General features: G+C 64.8%; 1 protein-coding gene and 1 long non-coding RNA gene across 9 annotated transcripts; one reads left to right on the forward strand and one right to left on the reverse strand.

Annotated features, from left to right (window-relative positions):
- The first annotated feature begins 29 nt into the window (after window positions 1–29).
- Window positions 30–10526, forward strand: PBXIP1 (PBX homeobox interacting protein 1). 8 transcript variants are annotated; one of them, XM_047839890.1, is made up of 11 exons: window positions 30–81; window positions 3356–3442; window positions 4876–5002; window positions 5162–5226; window positions 5305–5476; window positions 6753–6992; window positions 7096–7119; window positions 7371–7426; window positions 7521–7652; window positions 8205–9385; window positions 9794–10526. In XM_047839890.1, exons 1-11 carry the CDS (start codon window positions 49–51, stop codon window positions 9837–9839), a joined length of 2163 nt encoding a protein of 720 aa, XP_047695846.1. In that variant the 5' UTR covers window positions 30–48; the 3' UTR covers window positions 9840–10526. The 8 variants fall into 8 exon arrangements, with proteins under 8 accessions (XP_047695846.1, XP_047695845.1, XP_047695847.1 ...); XM_047839889.1 differs by having other exon boundaries at window positions 63–81; window positions 4861–5002; XM_047839891.1 differs by lacking the exon at window positions 30–81 and adding an exon at window positions 719–839 and having other exon boundaries at window positions 4861–5002.
- A 72-nt stretch (window positions 10527–10598) lies between these two features.
- On the reverse strand, window positions 10599–14111 carry LOC125155104 (uncharacterized). Its single transcript, XR_007148037.1, has 3 exons — window positions 14090–14111; window positions 12866–13185; window positions 10599–10974 (listed from the first exon to the last, which is right to left on the reverse strand). It is a non-coding gene; the product is annotated as an uncharacterized LOC125155104 (long non-coding RNA).
- Window positions 14112–14160: the final 49 nt, after the last annotated feature.

Here is a 14160-nt window from a genome sequence, read left to right on the forward strand (position 1 = left end):
GCCTGAGGGGTGAGGATACCTACGTGCCCAGGGTTCGTGGAAGAGAGAATGGTGGAGATTCTGGCCCCTGAGGTGACCTTGGTACGAGGCGAGGAGCCGAGGGCGGCTTGTGTGCGCCACCCCTCCCCCTGCGTCCCTGGTGTGGGAAAGCAGTTCTTTTCTGGGCACATTCTTGGACCCGGCCTGGAGCCAGGGCCCCAGGGAGGCAAGTGCCGTTGGTGTTTCTGGGTTTAGCGCCTACTGCCCCTCCCCCAGTTGTTTGGGTTAGGGGTCAAGTAGAGCTCCAGGTCAAGTGCAGTGGGAAGGGGGCTGCCCCTGGTCTAGCAGATTTCCCTTGGGCATGCTTTCCAGGTGTCCCCTTTAGAAAAGTAGCAGTGGCATCCTTAATCTGCACTGGCCCAGGGCGAGGAGAGCGGTGGGAGGGTTATTTCCAACCCACGGGATGCCATCTCCCTTCCCCCATCCTGCAGCTGTCCCTGTCTGTCCTGGGGTCGACCTGGCCCCTCCGGTCTCGGGAGGTACCACCCTTTGCTTTCAGTTTTGGGTCTTCCCCCTAGCAACTGTTTCTACACTGGGAAAGTAGGCGAGGTCACCGAAAACCCAGCTTGCGGGAAGTTCGGCCGACCGTGGGAGGAGAGCCCGGGGCCGGGGGCCCGGCAGGTCCCCCTCCCCTCCTCCGGCTCTCGATGCCAGCGCTGATTGGCCCAAAGTTTCCGCCCTCTCCGGGACACTGGTTCTTCATTGGCCAGTCCCGGTCACGTGGGCCCCTCTTCTCCTGGGCTGGAAACCCGGGGAGGCCGCAACAAGTCGGGTGAGGACTGCGGGTACTGCTGGGTCAGGTGAGGCCCCGGCGGGGCAGGGGTCGCGCGGACCCCATCACACGGGAGGGGCGTGGGCTGCCCCGGGGACCCGGGAGCTGCCGGTCCCTGCTGGGCCTGGAGAGGCGGCGTCCGGGACGGCCGTGTCCCGGACCGGCACTTGCTCCGGCGCCCCGGGCATGCTCTGGTGGCGCGGGGGTCCTTTGCTTCCGAGGTTTGGGGCAGCCACCCCTACAGGGCTTGAGTTGGGCCAGACTCGCCAGCTTGTGCAGGGGGGAGAGCTCCCCCTTTAGCTGTCCTCTAGGAACAGCAGAGTGTCTGACAAGCCTCAAGGTCCGTTTTTGTGGGGAGGGGTGGAGGTGGAGAGGTAGACCGGAACGAGATCTGAAACCCCACGGGGAGCGATGTAGGTTGGACCGAGAAGGGAACTTCCTAAAAAGGTAAAGCGATGCGGGCTGAGGAGAACGGGGCCATCTTTTGGAATCTTGGATGCACTCTACGGACAGAGCAGTTGCAGAGTTTGGAACTCTGGGTGCAGGGCTTCCAGACTGTCTCCTGTTTGGGGCTCAGAAGTATTTGTCTTTGTTGACCCAAATGCCGGGGCTGGTTTCCATGGAGACAGTGAGTCTGACATCACCCCGGTTGCCATGGTTCCTGGTTCTGGAGGACCCGAGCAGGCTGTACACAGCCAGGGAGAAACAGAGACTTCAGCCCAAGCTGCTGCCACTTCCTTCCTGCCACCACCTGTTAACAGTCACGCGCAGCAACTGGGAATGGGGAGATGGTGACAGAAGGCGGCGGAAGGCCCGAGAGTGGCCGGCAGGCCTAACAGGGCTGGCTGTGTGGATGCCTTCAGAAGCTGGCCAGGGGGTCCCGTTGGATGTGGTGTGGGGGTCCTTGCAGCCATTCTCCTGTCTGCCTGTGGGTTGGCTGTGCGTATCTAGGAGGCACAGGCCTTGGGGTAGACACCGTCAGCTGTCTGTCCCGGGCATGGGTCTTGAAAGGCCACAGGAGTATCAGGACCCCGCGCAGGACTTGGCACCAGCTTAAATAGATGGGGGCCGCGCGGCGGTCCCTAAGCGTTTCTTCCCAAGCCTCACTTCCCTTCCTAGCGTTTCCTTACAGAGCCCTGCTCCTGTGCCCCCCCCCCCCCCCCGTTTGGCCCTTCTGTGAGTGGTCATGTGTCCTCCTCTGAAGGACCACAGCCCAAGACTTGGGGGGGCGGGGGTCAGCTCATCTTATCCTCCTGCCTTGTGCCAGGTCCCCGTCACAGCTGCCCAGACTCAGGGGACAGTCTTGGCTGGAGTGACAGGACAGGTCTCCCGCTCCTTACCCCACTTTGTGTCAGGCTTCAGAAGCTGGCGTGACTTCCCACCCCCACCTGCCGAGTCAGAGGCGAGTAGCAGGGCGCAGGGCCGCAGCCCTGATTTTCGTCTGCACTTTGCAAACCGTAAGGTCTTGACAAACGATGGCTGTCTTTAAACCCTTTTCCCAGTTGCCTTGAGTTCCATGGGATGACACTGTGCAGATTACATAGAAAGGAAACAGAACTTAGAATGGAGAGTCAGCGTGATGAGGAGGTTTACCAAGGGTGTGCTGAAACGCGTCTGGGCCATGTCAGGTGTTCTCAGGCCGGACTGCACAGGAGAGAGCCTTCTGGGAGGTTTCCAAGAAGACCCATGCCTGGCGGGGGTGGGGGGGAGGCGCGCCTGGGGGCTCAGTCAGTGGAGCCTTCCGACTTCGGCTCGGGTCATGATCTCACCGTCCGTGAGTTCGAGCCCCAAGTTGGGCTCTGTGTTGACAGCTCAGAGCCTGGAGCCTGCTTCGAATTCTGTATCTCCCTCTCTCTGCCCGTCTGACACTCTCACTCTCTCTCTCTCTCTCTCTCTCTCTCTCTCTCTCTCAAAAATAAATAAACATTAAAGAGAAAAATTAAAAAAACAAATAAACAACAACAACAAAAAACCCCCAAGACCCATGCCTGGGTCTGACCCGAAATCAGTTGAATCAGAATCTCGGGCGGCCCCGGTGTGCAGCCAGCATTGAGAACCCCTTACCAGCCTGTAGGAAGGATTTATGGTGGGCAGGACACTTCAGTGGGAAGGAGGCCATCCAGTCTCAGCTTCTGAGCCCCGGTGAGGGGCTTGGGGGGTGATTGTGGGGGAGCCTGGATGGTTGTTCTCTTCCCTCCTCCCATTAGCTGTTCACCCCGGGCAGGTTAGCAGCCTTGACGCCTCCATTTCCCCTGGCTCTAACCTGGGGGCGCTGGCCTGGATACCCCCAGATCCTCTCCAGCTGCGTGCTTTGACCTTTCAAAGTCAGTTCAGTCTCCCAGGGACCACAGGTGAACTTCTCTGTGTGTGCTGACAGGTGTTGATCTGCAAGAGCTGATACTGCCCGGGAAAGTTCAAGTGTCAGGGTTCGAAGGGTTGGTTCTGGAAGCCACTGCTCAGCCCCGGGAACCCAGCCAAGGCTGCTCTCTGCATCCTGCCTTTGCTGAAGGGAACCGGGGTCCTTAAGAGCACTTTTCTCCGCAGGTGGCAGCCACAGCCCCCTCGGGGACCCCAGCAACCATGGCTTCCTGCCCAGACTCTGACAACAGCTGGGTGCTTGCCGGCTCAGAGGTAGGACGCAGGCCTGGGAACCCTGTGGGAGAGAAGTTCCTGTGGGGCTGGGTTGCTTTTTGGGTCTGTCCCCTTGCTCGGTTCTGCTGGGCACCTGTGTCACCTCGTGCTGGTGGCCGAGAGGAGCTCCAGGGGCAGGAGGAAGGGGAGCAGACCCCAGGAGTCAGGTGTGAGGATTGGCTCGGGCCCCAGCAGCGTCAGCTGCTGAGAGTAGGGGACCTGAGGCAACGCCAGGAAAGCCATCTGGGGGGAGACCGAGGAGGTGACGGGGTGAGGCAGGCACGTGTGTTAGTGTTGGAGCAGAGTGGGGCAGAGCCTGAGAAACCCCGCCGAGGCCTCATGGGCCCGGCCCAGGCACGAAGGCCTCCTCCTGGGTGGGGGAGTCACAGAAGGGCTGTGAGTTCGAGGGCCTCGGGACAGTCACTGCCTGTGGGTGGGTTGAACGAGGGAGTGTTTTGAAGGTCGGGCAGCGCGGCTGGCAGTGGGGGCAGGAAGCCAGTGGGCTCCTGTGCCCCCAAAGCCACCAAGAAGGGGGAGGGGGCCGGAGAAAGCTCGTCAAGGGCCCCGGGCCCCGTGACTTGGAGTGTTAGGACCGCCAGGGGGAGGGGTGTGAGGGTGGGAGCGAGGGCAGGACACAAGGCCTGGGGCCAGAGCCCCGGCCCAGAACGACTGCGGGGCCTTCCTCTCTGTCCCCCGCTCTAAGAGGGGGTTGTGACTCCTGGCTTAGAGGGGTGGCCGTGGTGAAACAAGTGGTTTGAAAACCGCACAGAAACGGACCGAGGCGCACAACGATCCTTGGGGGGCTTGCAGAAGCCCTGCTTGGGTGAGCCAGTGGCAGGCCTGCTGGGCAGGGGTGTGCAGGGAGGGCAGAGCTGGGGGGGAGGGGGCGGGCCAAGCTGTCGGCTGCCAGCAGCTGCGTGTGGGGCAGTGGAAGAGGCCAGCAAAGCCTGGAAGGTGCGAGTAAAGTGGGCGACCTGTCGAGTGGACGCCACAGGGAAACCCATGGGGAGAACATGATCGTGACCTTTAAGTGGCCAGGGGGCTGTGTTCTCTTGCCGGCCGCCCACCTCCCAGCCAGTCAGCAGCTTCCATTTGTGGGGAGGTGGGAGACCCCGGCTTTGGCTGGCTTCTTTGGGAGGGTGGGGGGCACCAGGTTCCTAGGTGATGGGGTGTCTTGGCCCAGCCGCACTTTTCCATTGGCCAGCAGCTGCCTCTGGAAGTCCCTCACGGTGGCAGGGCAGGGCGGGGAGGGGAGGTCAAGCGAGGTCAGGGAGAGGAGCTGCCGCCTGCCGCCCTCCCCCACCTCGCGTTAGCTCACTATGGCACGTGTAGGTTTTTGTGAGATGTGGGTGGGGGTCCCCGGGCCGTGCAGCTGGCCCCAGGGACCCCAGCAGAGTACCCGTGCTCCTGGTTTGGAGCACCCCCTCCCCCAGGGCCTGCCCGTGGAGACCTTGGGCCCAGAATCCAGGATGGACCCAGAACCCGGGAAAGCTCCCCAGGCCCCTCGGAGCCACTTCGAGGCAGCTGCTGATGAACTAGCTGGGGCCGTGAATGGAGAAGGTAACAGGCCCTCCTGAGGGCGGGTGCAGCCGCCTTCCTCTACGCTCTGGGGTCTCCTGCCCCTTCTAATCTGGTAGGGCCTGTGGGAGCCAGAGGGCTGTGTGGGAAGTTCATCTGGGGGACAGTGGTATGTTTCCTGGGCCTTTTCGTCCGCTGCAGAGGCCCCCTTCCAGACTGAAAGTCCCCAGTGCGGTCCCGTTCTGCCAGAGAAGACCGAGGCCAAGGTGAGGACCTTCACCGGGTTGGGGAGGGCAACTGGAGAGGGGGGAGGCCTGGAGCCACTCGTGGCTGTGTCTGCTCAGGGTGACCTGGAAGGTGACGGTTGTGCCACGAAGCCCCCCGGCCTGGGAGACATGGTGGTCCAGAGAGACTTGGAGGAGGCCCCTGTGGTGGCAGGCCCAGAAGACACACGAGACACGCAAGACCTGGAGGGTCACAGCCCCCCACAGAGCCTGCCCTCATCTCCCAACGCAGGTGAGAGCCTTTTGGTCTCCGTGTTTCCTCTCCTTCTGGAAGGAATGGGGGGCAGGGCGTTTGCCGCTGAGCACGGTTCTGGTCCAGGCCCCGGCACTTAGCAGCATAGTGCTCGCCTTGCCCTGTGTCAGTGAAACCTCACCACTACCCCCGAGGACTCGGGGAGGTCAAGTGACGTGACCGAGGTCACATAGCTGGTAAGCGGCAGGGCCCGGGTCTGCCTGACTCTTTCCCTTGTGCCACGAGGCCCCTTCTTTTCTCGCTTCTAGATTCAACTCTTGTTCCCTGAGCCTCTTTCATGTGTCAGTTCTGTGCCCAGGAGGGGAGGGGGGGTGGGCGGTGCGTGGCCCATGTGAGAGGCAGACTCGTCTGAACCAAATGCAAGTCAGACCAAGAGCGTGGGGAAAGGAGGGGGGAGGGGAGGGGAGGGGAGGGGAGGGGAGTGCGGTTCAGCCAGGGGACAGTTGAGGGAAGGGAGAGAGGGGCGGGAGTGGTCTGGGGAAGGTTCAGGTTGGAGGGCATCTTGAGAAGGAGCAGGCTGTTGGTCGTCAGCAGAGGCACGGGGGCGCCTGTCCCGTGCTGAGGAGCCTTTGGCCAAGGCTGTGGCCAAGGAGTGGGCGAGTCCTTCTTTGCTGAAGGACGGGGTGGAGGGAGAGGGCAAGACCTGGGCCGTTTAGGGCACGAGCGAGGTGCTCGCGCAAAGCTGCCGAAGAGAGGGTAGGCAGACACGAGGCAGGGGTGTGGGGGGAGGGCCTGGGCGGAGGGCTCAGGTGGCCAGGTGGTAGCAGTGGGGTCGTTTTCTGAACAGGGGTGGGGGGGGCACCGGTGTGGAGGGCGGGGTACTGAGAGCTTGGTCCCCAGGTGACACTCAGGTCGGGTGGCTGGCAGATGGTCATCAGGCCCGGGGCTCTGGACAGGCCAGGTCAGGATCTAGGGACTGGGGGCTCGTCTGCTCCGGAGGAAAGTCAGTGGTGTGGGTGACTGCGGGGAGATGGCCGGGCCCCGCGGGACCCTCGCCTTTAGGACCAGGAAGAGCCAGGACGGACTGAGAGGCAGCGCCCGGTGGGCACAGAGCTGCCGAGGGAGCTGGGTGGGGGGCACGTGTGGAGGGGGGGGTGCTTTTAGGGAAGAGCTGCTCCCTGAGTTTGCAGATAGAAGGACCGCCCCTCCCCCCCTCCCCCCCTCCCATAGGCCGGGCATCTGAAGACCGCCCAGGTGGACGGGGGCAGGGTCCCTGACTATGTGTCTCTCTGCGGTCGCCTCACTGCTTCTCTAGCCTGGCCCGTGGAGGAGGCCCGCCGCTCCAGCAGCGAGGACGACACAGACGCAGACGTGGAGGCGGAGGGGCTGCGGAGGCGGCGGGGCCGGGAGCCCAGCACCCCCCGGCCCGTGGCGGCCCTGGGCGTGGAGGGCCAGGCCCGCGGCGAGGGCGCGGGCGGGGAGCCGGGCCTCTCCCCCAACATGTGTCTCCTTGGGGCCCTGGTTCTGCTGGGCCTGGGAATCCTGCTCTTCTGCGGTGAGCGCTACCTCCCTGCCGCGGCCTGCTCCCTGTCTCCGCGACCCCTCCTGCCCCTCTCCTCCACTCTGGCCTCACCGAGCCCCTCTGTCTCCATCCTCAGGCGGCCTCTCGGAGTTTGACAGCGGTGAGTGGGGCGGGGCCCTGGCTCGTCCCTGCCCGGCCTCAGGGAGGCCACTGGCGGTTCCCCGAGTCAGAAGTAGGGCCCCTGGGCTGTGCATTCATTGCTCAGTCACTGACCTTCTCAGCTGTTCAGGGCGACCCTCGACCCTCTCCTGCTGGACTTCTCAGCCGTAGGGTAGGCCCAGGGCAGGCGGGTGACCGTGTGTGTGCAGGGGTGAGGGAGCGGGCCAGTTTTGGGACTTTGGTTTCCCACAGGGCCCACGGAGGAAGCACAGCCGCAGGCCTTCCCAGACACCGGCTCGGATGCGGAGGTGCTGGATGGCGTGGGGGGCGCGGGGACTGTCCGGGAGACTCGGGGCGGCCTGGCTGCGGGGCGGGAGGGGTCACTGGCTCTTGTGCCCTTAGGATGGACTGGGGCAGCCGTTGCAGGCCTCAGCACCCCCCGACAGGGTGCCCAGCCTACAGAGCATGGCCCTCTTGCTGGACAAGCTGGCCAAGGAGAACCAGGACATTCGGCTGCTTCAGGCCCAGCTCCAGGTGGGCACACGCAGGGGTGAGGGGAGGGGTGGGATGGGTGTGTGTCCTACAAGTTGCCTCTGCTCGCCTCCCGCCACCATCTCCTCTGTCCACTGGAGTTAGGCTTTCTTCCTGGTTCTCTGCTCACACCCTGCGGCCACGGCCCAGGCCCGGCTGGCGTCCCGGCCGGCGTCCCCGCCGGCGCCCCCGCTGCCTGAGGCCACCCTGACTGATGGGTGCAGTCTGCCCGGGGCCCCGTGTGAACAGGGATGGGAAGAACTGCCGAGGCTCAATTAATAATGTCTCTTCTGGGTGTGGGAGGCAGAAAGGGCCGCGAGAGCCGCGTCTGGTCAATCTCAGGCGGGTCGAAGTGTGTCCTTATAGGAGGACGTGGAAGCTGAGGTCTGTGACGGAATTTGGGGTCACGGGCTCGGTGCAGGTTGTGGACGGCGAGGAGGTTGAGAACCAAACTCTCTGAGCGTCCTAGGCCGCGTCCTGCCGACTCCCATGGGCGGAAGCGGGGCGGGAGGCCCCGGGCCCGTCCTGACCCTCCTGTGGCACCCTCCACCACAGGCCCAGAAGGAGGAGCTTCAGAGCCTGGTGCGCCAGCCCCGAGAGCTGGAAGAGGAGAACGCGCGGCTGCGGGGGGCCCTGCGGCGGGGCGAGGCCGCCCAGCGCACCCTGGAGTCCGAGCTGCAGCGGCTGCGGGCCGGCTGCGTGCGGGGCCCAGACGGGGTGTGCGTCCCCTGGAGCGGAGGCTCTCTGGGCGGCGGGGTCTCCGGGGAGTGGGAGCCGGGCCCTGGCCTCCCTGAGCAGCAGGAACGGCTGGAGGCGGAGGCCCAGGCATTAAGGCGCGAGTTGGAGAGGCAGCGGCGGCTGCTGGGGGCGGTGCGGCAGGACCTGGAGCAGAGCTTGAGCGGTGAGGGCCGAGGGGACCTGGCCGAGCTGGGCCGCAGACTGGCCCAGAAGCTGCAGGGCCTGGAGAAGTGGGGCCAGCACCCCGGGGTCGGTGCCAACGCCTCAGAGGCCGGGCACCGGGAGCCCCGCTTCCAGAGTCCCAGGGAGTGGAGTGGAAAGGAGAAGCGGCGGGGTGGGCAGGGGGACCGGAGCGCTGAGCCCCGGAGGCACAAGAAGGAGGGGTCTGGTCGGGAGAGAAAGAACTGGGGGGGTGAGGGCCGGGAGATGGCAGAGGGCTCGGGGGAGGGCAAGCCGCAGGGGGCGGAGTGGGGCAGCAGGAAGGACGCCAGGCGGCAGGGCCCCGAGGAGCCCCCTGGGAGGAGTGGGAGCCCTCACCCCCCCGGGGGGCAGCAGCACCCTCGGCGGGAGGAGGGCGCTAGCGACGGGCGAGGCCGCCCGGCACCGGCACCGGCACCGTGGGCCGAGCTGTTGAGGCGCAAGTACCGGGCCCCACAGGGCTGCTCAGGCGTGCGCGAGTGTGCCCGGCAGGAGGGCCTGGCCTTCGGGGCAGAGCTGGCCCCGGTGCGGCGACAGGAGCTGGCCTCTCTGCTGACCACTTACCTGGCGCGGCTGCCCTGGGCCGGGCAGCTGACCCAGGAGCTGCCGCTCTCACCCGCTTACTTTGGGGAGGATGGCATCTTCCGCCATGACCGCCTCCGCTTCCGGGACTTTGTGGATGCCTTGGAGGACAGCCTGGAGGAGGTGGCGGTGAGACAGACGGGTGACGACGATGAGGTGGATGACTTTGAGGGCTTCATCTTCAGCCACTTCTTTGGAGACAAAGCACTGAAGAAGAGGTGGGCAGCTGTGGGCGGGGGACGCGGGGTTGGGGTGAGGGAGCACAGGCCCTGAGTCCCAGTCTTGAGTTTGAGCCACTTGTAATCCACGGCGGGCTCCTCTTCGAGCAGCATCCAGATGCGCTCCGGTCTTCCCTTGAGGTCAGGAGGCCGCCTGTGCTCGCCCCACGATGGTCCCGGGAGCCCCCTCGGGCTGGGGGGACCTTTCCTCCGGAGTACTTGCGTCCAGCGTGTACCTGCAGTGCCGAGGAGGCTTCCTGCCTCACTGGCCGGGGACCTCACACTGGGAGGGTGGGTCTGTCCACCCCTGCCTTAGGGGGAACAGGTCCCCGCTGCTACAGGAGCCTCTTCTCACCATGCGGCATGGTCCTGAAGGCCTCTTCCTGCCCCCACCTGGTCTCCCCACAGGTCAGGGAAGAAGGACAGACACTTCCGGAGCCCGGGGAGGGGCTGAGGCCCGGGGTCCCCTGACCCCGGGGACCGTTGAACTGTCATCTTCTCCGGCTCCCTAGGAGAGTCACCCAGCCTTGCACTGATGCCACTGTTGCCAAGAAAAGGCTTTAGCTGGACCTGTCTTGCTGTTTATGCAAATATATGCAAACGCTTGGGGGCCAGCGGGCGGGGGGGGGGGGGGGGGCATGTGGGGACAGGAATCGGATTCTGCAGCCAGAGAGCGTCTGTGCATGTGCCCCCAGAGGGGCCCCTTGGCTGCACACACTGGCCTGTGCCCCCTGGGATGGAGGGCTTTCCCTGGGGTTTTGTTACATTTGGAAGCCGCAGCCCCCAGGGACTGAAGTCTCCTGCCTCCTCCCCGGCCCCACCTCATGGGAACTGAACACTCAGCCCCAGGAAACACTGTTGGGGCTGTGCTGTCGGCTGGGGGCTCCGTCACTGGGCTGGCGTGTAAGCACAGGGGACCCCACACCCACCTTGTCCCCACCTCATCCTCCCCACCCACCTCCGGCCCTCAGGGCTGGAGCTCATAGCTGCCGAGGGCCATGGGTTCCCAAGGGTGAGCCTTGGGCCCCTGTCCCGGCCGAGAGATCTCGGCAGGTTAATTTCTGGGAGCCTTGGGTTTCTGATCCTCAAACAAAGGGACTGGGGGGCTGGGGAGAGATTACATAAAGCGATATAAGCAAAATGCCTGTTCTGTATTTGGCACTCAAAAGCTGTCCGCTGCCAGAGGGTGTGAGGAGGGGGCAGAGGACCCCCACTGGGCTCTGGGCTGGGGAGGTGGGAAGCCACTAGGTGGCGCCCCAGCTCCACGTTTGCCGCCGACCTCGCCTCCCGCACCGATTAGGGCCCCAGACCCAGACCCACCCGGCCAGGTGAGGTGAGGGCCTGCGCTCACCCAAGACCCAGAGTCCGCTGGGCCACTTACTGCCCGGAAGTCCTTCCTGACCGGGCTCCTCGACCGGCCTGCACAGCCTGTGCGAGTGTAGGGACGGATTGGCGCAGTGTGACTTCAGGAAGGGGAGAACGCCCGCCGGCTCCAGAAGGGGCTGTGGTGGGCGGCGGGGGCTCAGGAGGGACCGCTGGCTGTCGGAGGGCTGTGAGCCAACGGGCTCCTGCGGGCCTCTGGCTGGGGGCTGAACCAGGAGCACAGGGTATGTGTGAGGAGGCACCCCCTCTGTGGACTGTCGTCCCCTCCATGGACCCTCACCCACCCCCCCCGTGGACCCTCGTTGCCTCCGTGGACTGTCACCTCCACAGACTGTCGTCCCCTCTGGACCCTTGTCCCCTCCGTGGACTGTTGTCCCCTCCATGGACCCTTGCCCCCTCCATGGACCCTCATCCCCTCTGCAGACTGTCGTCCCCTCCGTGGACCCTTGTCCCCTCCACGGTCTGTCGTCCCCTCCATGGACCCTCATCCCCTCCACGGACTGTCCCCTCCAGACTGTAATCCCCTCTGGACCCTTGTCCCCTCCGTGGACTGCTGTCCCCTCCGTGGACCCTCGTCCCCTCCACGGTCTGTCCCCTCCAGACTGTTGTCCCCTCTGGACCCTTGTCCCCTCCACAGGCTGTCGTCCCCTCCGTGGACCCTCATCCTCTCTGGACCCTCGTCCCCTCCACGGACTGTCCCCTCCACAGACTGTTGTCCCCTCCATTCCCTCGTCCCCTCCATGGACTGCCCTCCACAGACTGTCGTCCCCTCCATGGACTGTCCCCTCCAGACTGTTGTCCCCTCTGGACCCTTGTCCCCTCCACTGACTGTCGTCCCCTCCATGGACCCTCGTCCCCTCCACGGACTGTCCCCTCCACAGACTGTTGTCCCCTCCATGGACCCTCGTCCCCTCCACGGATTGTCCCTTCCACAGACTGTTGTCCCCTCTGGACCCTTGTCCCCTCCGTGGACTGTCGTCCCCTCCATGGACTGTCGTCCCCTCCATGGACCCTTGCCCATCCATTGACCCTCATCCCCTCTGCAGACTGTTATCCCCTCCATGGATCCTCGCCCCCTCTGTGGACCCTCATCCCCTCCACAGACCCTCGTCCCCTCTGCGGACCGTCGTCCCCTCTGCGGACCGTCATCCCCTCTGGACCCTCGTCCCCTCCGCAGACTGTTGCCCCCTCCATGGACGCTCGTCCCCTCCATGGACAGTCCCCTCCATAGAACCTCGTCCCCTCCATGGACCCTTGTCCCCTCCGCGGACTGTCGTCCCCTCTGTGGACCCTCGTCCCCTCTGAACCCTCGTCCCCTCCAGACTGTTGTCCCCTCTGGACCCTTGTCCCCTCTGTGGACTGTCGTCTCCTCCATGGACCCTCGCCCCTCCACGGACTGTCCCCTCCACAGACTGTTGTCCCCTCTGGACCCTTGTCCCCTCCGTGGACTGTCGTCCCCTCCATGGACTGTCGTCCCCTCCATGGACCCTTGCCCATCCATTGACCCTCATCCCCTCTGCAGACTGTTATCCCCTCCATGGATCCTCGCCCCCTCTGTGGACCCTCATCCCCTCCACAGACCCTCGTCCCCTCTGCGGACCGTCGTCCCCTCTGCGGACCGTCATCCCCTCTGGACCCTCGTCCCCTCCGCAGACTGTTGCCCCCTCCATGGACGCTCGTCCCCTCCATGGACAGTCCCCTCCATAGAACCTCGTCCCCTCCATGGACCCTTGTCCCCTCCGCGGACTGTCGTCCCCTCTGTGGACCCTCGTCCCCTCTGAACCCTCGTCCCCTCCAGACTGTTGTCCCCTCTGGACCCTTGTCCCCTCTGTGGACTGTCGTCTCCTCCATGGACCCTCGCCCCTCCACGGACTGTCCCCTCCACAGACTGTCGTCCCCTCTGGACCCTTGTCTCCTCCATGGACTGTCGTCCCCTCTACGGACCCTCGCCTCCTCCATGGACCCTCATCCCCTCTGCAGACTGTCGTCCCCTCCATGGACCCTCGCCTCCTCCGTGGGCCCTCATCCCCTCCACGGACCCTTGTCCCCTCCGTAGACTGTCGTCCCCTCTTGAGGATGCCTTTTTATCCTGTTCACCTTTCTCACCGCTTGCAGGTGCTCAGAATTTATGCTGCGTGAACAGCTGACTGGTCAGCTTGAGTCTCCAGGGCAGGGGTTCAGGCTAGAAGGGAGGCCAGATTCCTCATCCGGGGAGGGGCCTGGCTTCAGGGGAGGGGGCACAGCCTGGCCTCCCTGGGTTCCCAGAGGTTGTGGGTGCTTGGGGCTTTTCAGGGTCTGAAAAGCGTCACAAAGTCTGGGGGAGGCTGGGAAGGGTCCCCAAGCCCCCTGCCCCTCTTAGCCCCTCAGGGAGTAGGAGCGCTGAGCTGGGTCTGAGGTCTCCGAAGCCGCTGTGTCCCCTGTATCCGAGAGAGAGAGAGAGCCAGGAGCCCCAGGGGTCTGTTGGGGACGGTCAGGACACCAGGGCCACTGCCCGGTGGCCACCCTGTGTCCGGGCTGGCCTAGGTAGGTGATCCTCACCCCCATCACAGGACACGAGGCCCCTCTCTCCGTCACCCTCGTGTACCCACAGCAGCTCCGGCCGGTACCCACAGGGGTGGGGGAACCTGGGAGCGAACCCACTGGCGTCTGCCTCCAGCTCTGCGTGGCCCCCCAGGGTCTGGTCTGGACCCCTCCAGTTTAAGCTCTGGACCTTTCTGCCCTTTCCTCTGAGACCTTCCACCCCTCCCCCCCCAGCTAAAGCTCAGCCCCCAGGGGCAAGGGGCAACTTGGGAGAATCACATGAGTCAGGGGCGCCCCCTTGGGCCTCCTGCTTCTTTTGGCCGGTCCCCCAATTCACTTCTCATCTGTCCCCCAGTCCGCCATCCCTGCCCCTCACCCCTGCCCAGGCTCCTCCACTGCCCTTTCCCAGCTGCCCTCAGCCCTGCCTTCCCTCACTGGTGCCCCTGCCAGCCCTTACCGCCCCTGGGGTCCCCCTGCCTCCTCTCCCTACTGCTTCCCATCACCCATCCTGGAGGCAGAGATGTGGTCCTGGGTGAGCTTGGGGCCGGCACCCCCCGCCCCCCAGAAGCTCCTTGAAGGTCAGGGGTGTGTGTTCCTCCCAAGACGCTCTCCCAGCCGCCTCTGCCAGGCCAGCTGTTGCCTGAGGGACCTCCCGGGCCACCCTGATGCAGGGGTGCCCGGGCCCTCACCTGCACGTGCTTACGGGGGGCTGGTAGGGGAGCTGCAGGGTGGCGCCGGGCTGCCTAGCCCTGAACCCCGATGACAGCAGCCCCCTCCCCTCCCATTCTACCGCTGAGATACCTGCCTGCTGGGCAGCTTCCGGCCTCAGCTTCCAGAAGAGGCCCCGCCCCGCTCAGCCCCTCCTCTTCATT

This window comes from Prionailurus viverrinus, chromosome F1 (genome assembly GCF_022837055.1).
Source record: "Prionailurus viverrinus isolate Anna chromosome F1, UM_Priviv_1.0, whole genome shotgun sequence".
In the NCBI taxonomy this organism is placed as follows: domain Eukaryota; kingdom Metazoa; phylum Chordata; class Mammalia; order Carnivora; family Felidae; genus Prionailurus; species Prionailurus viverrinus.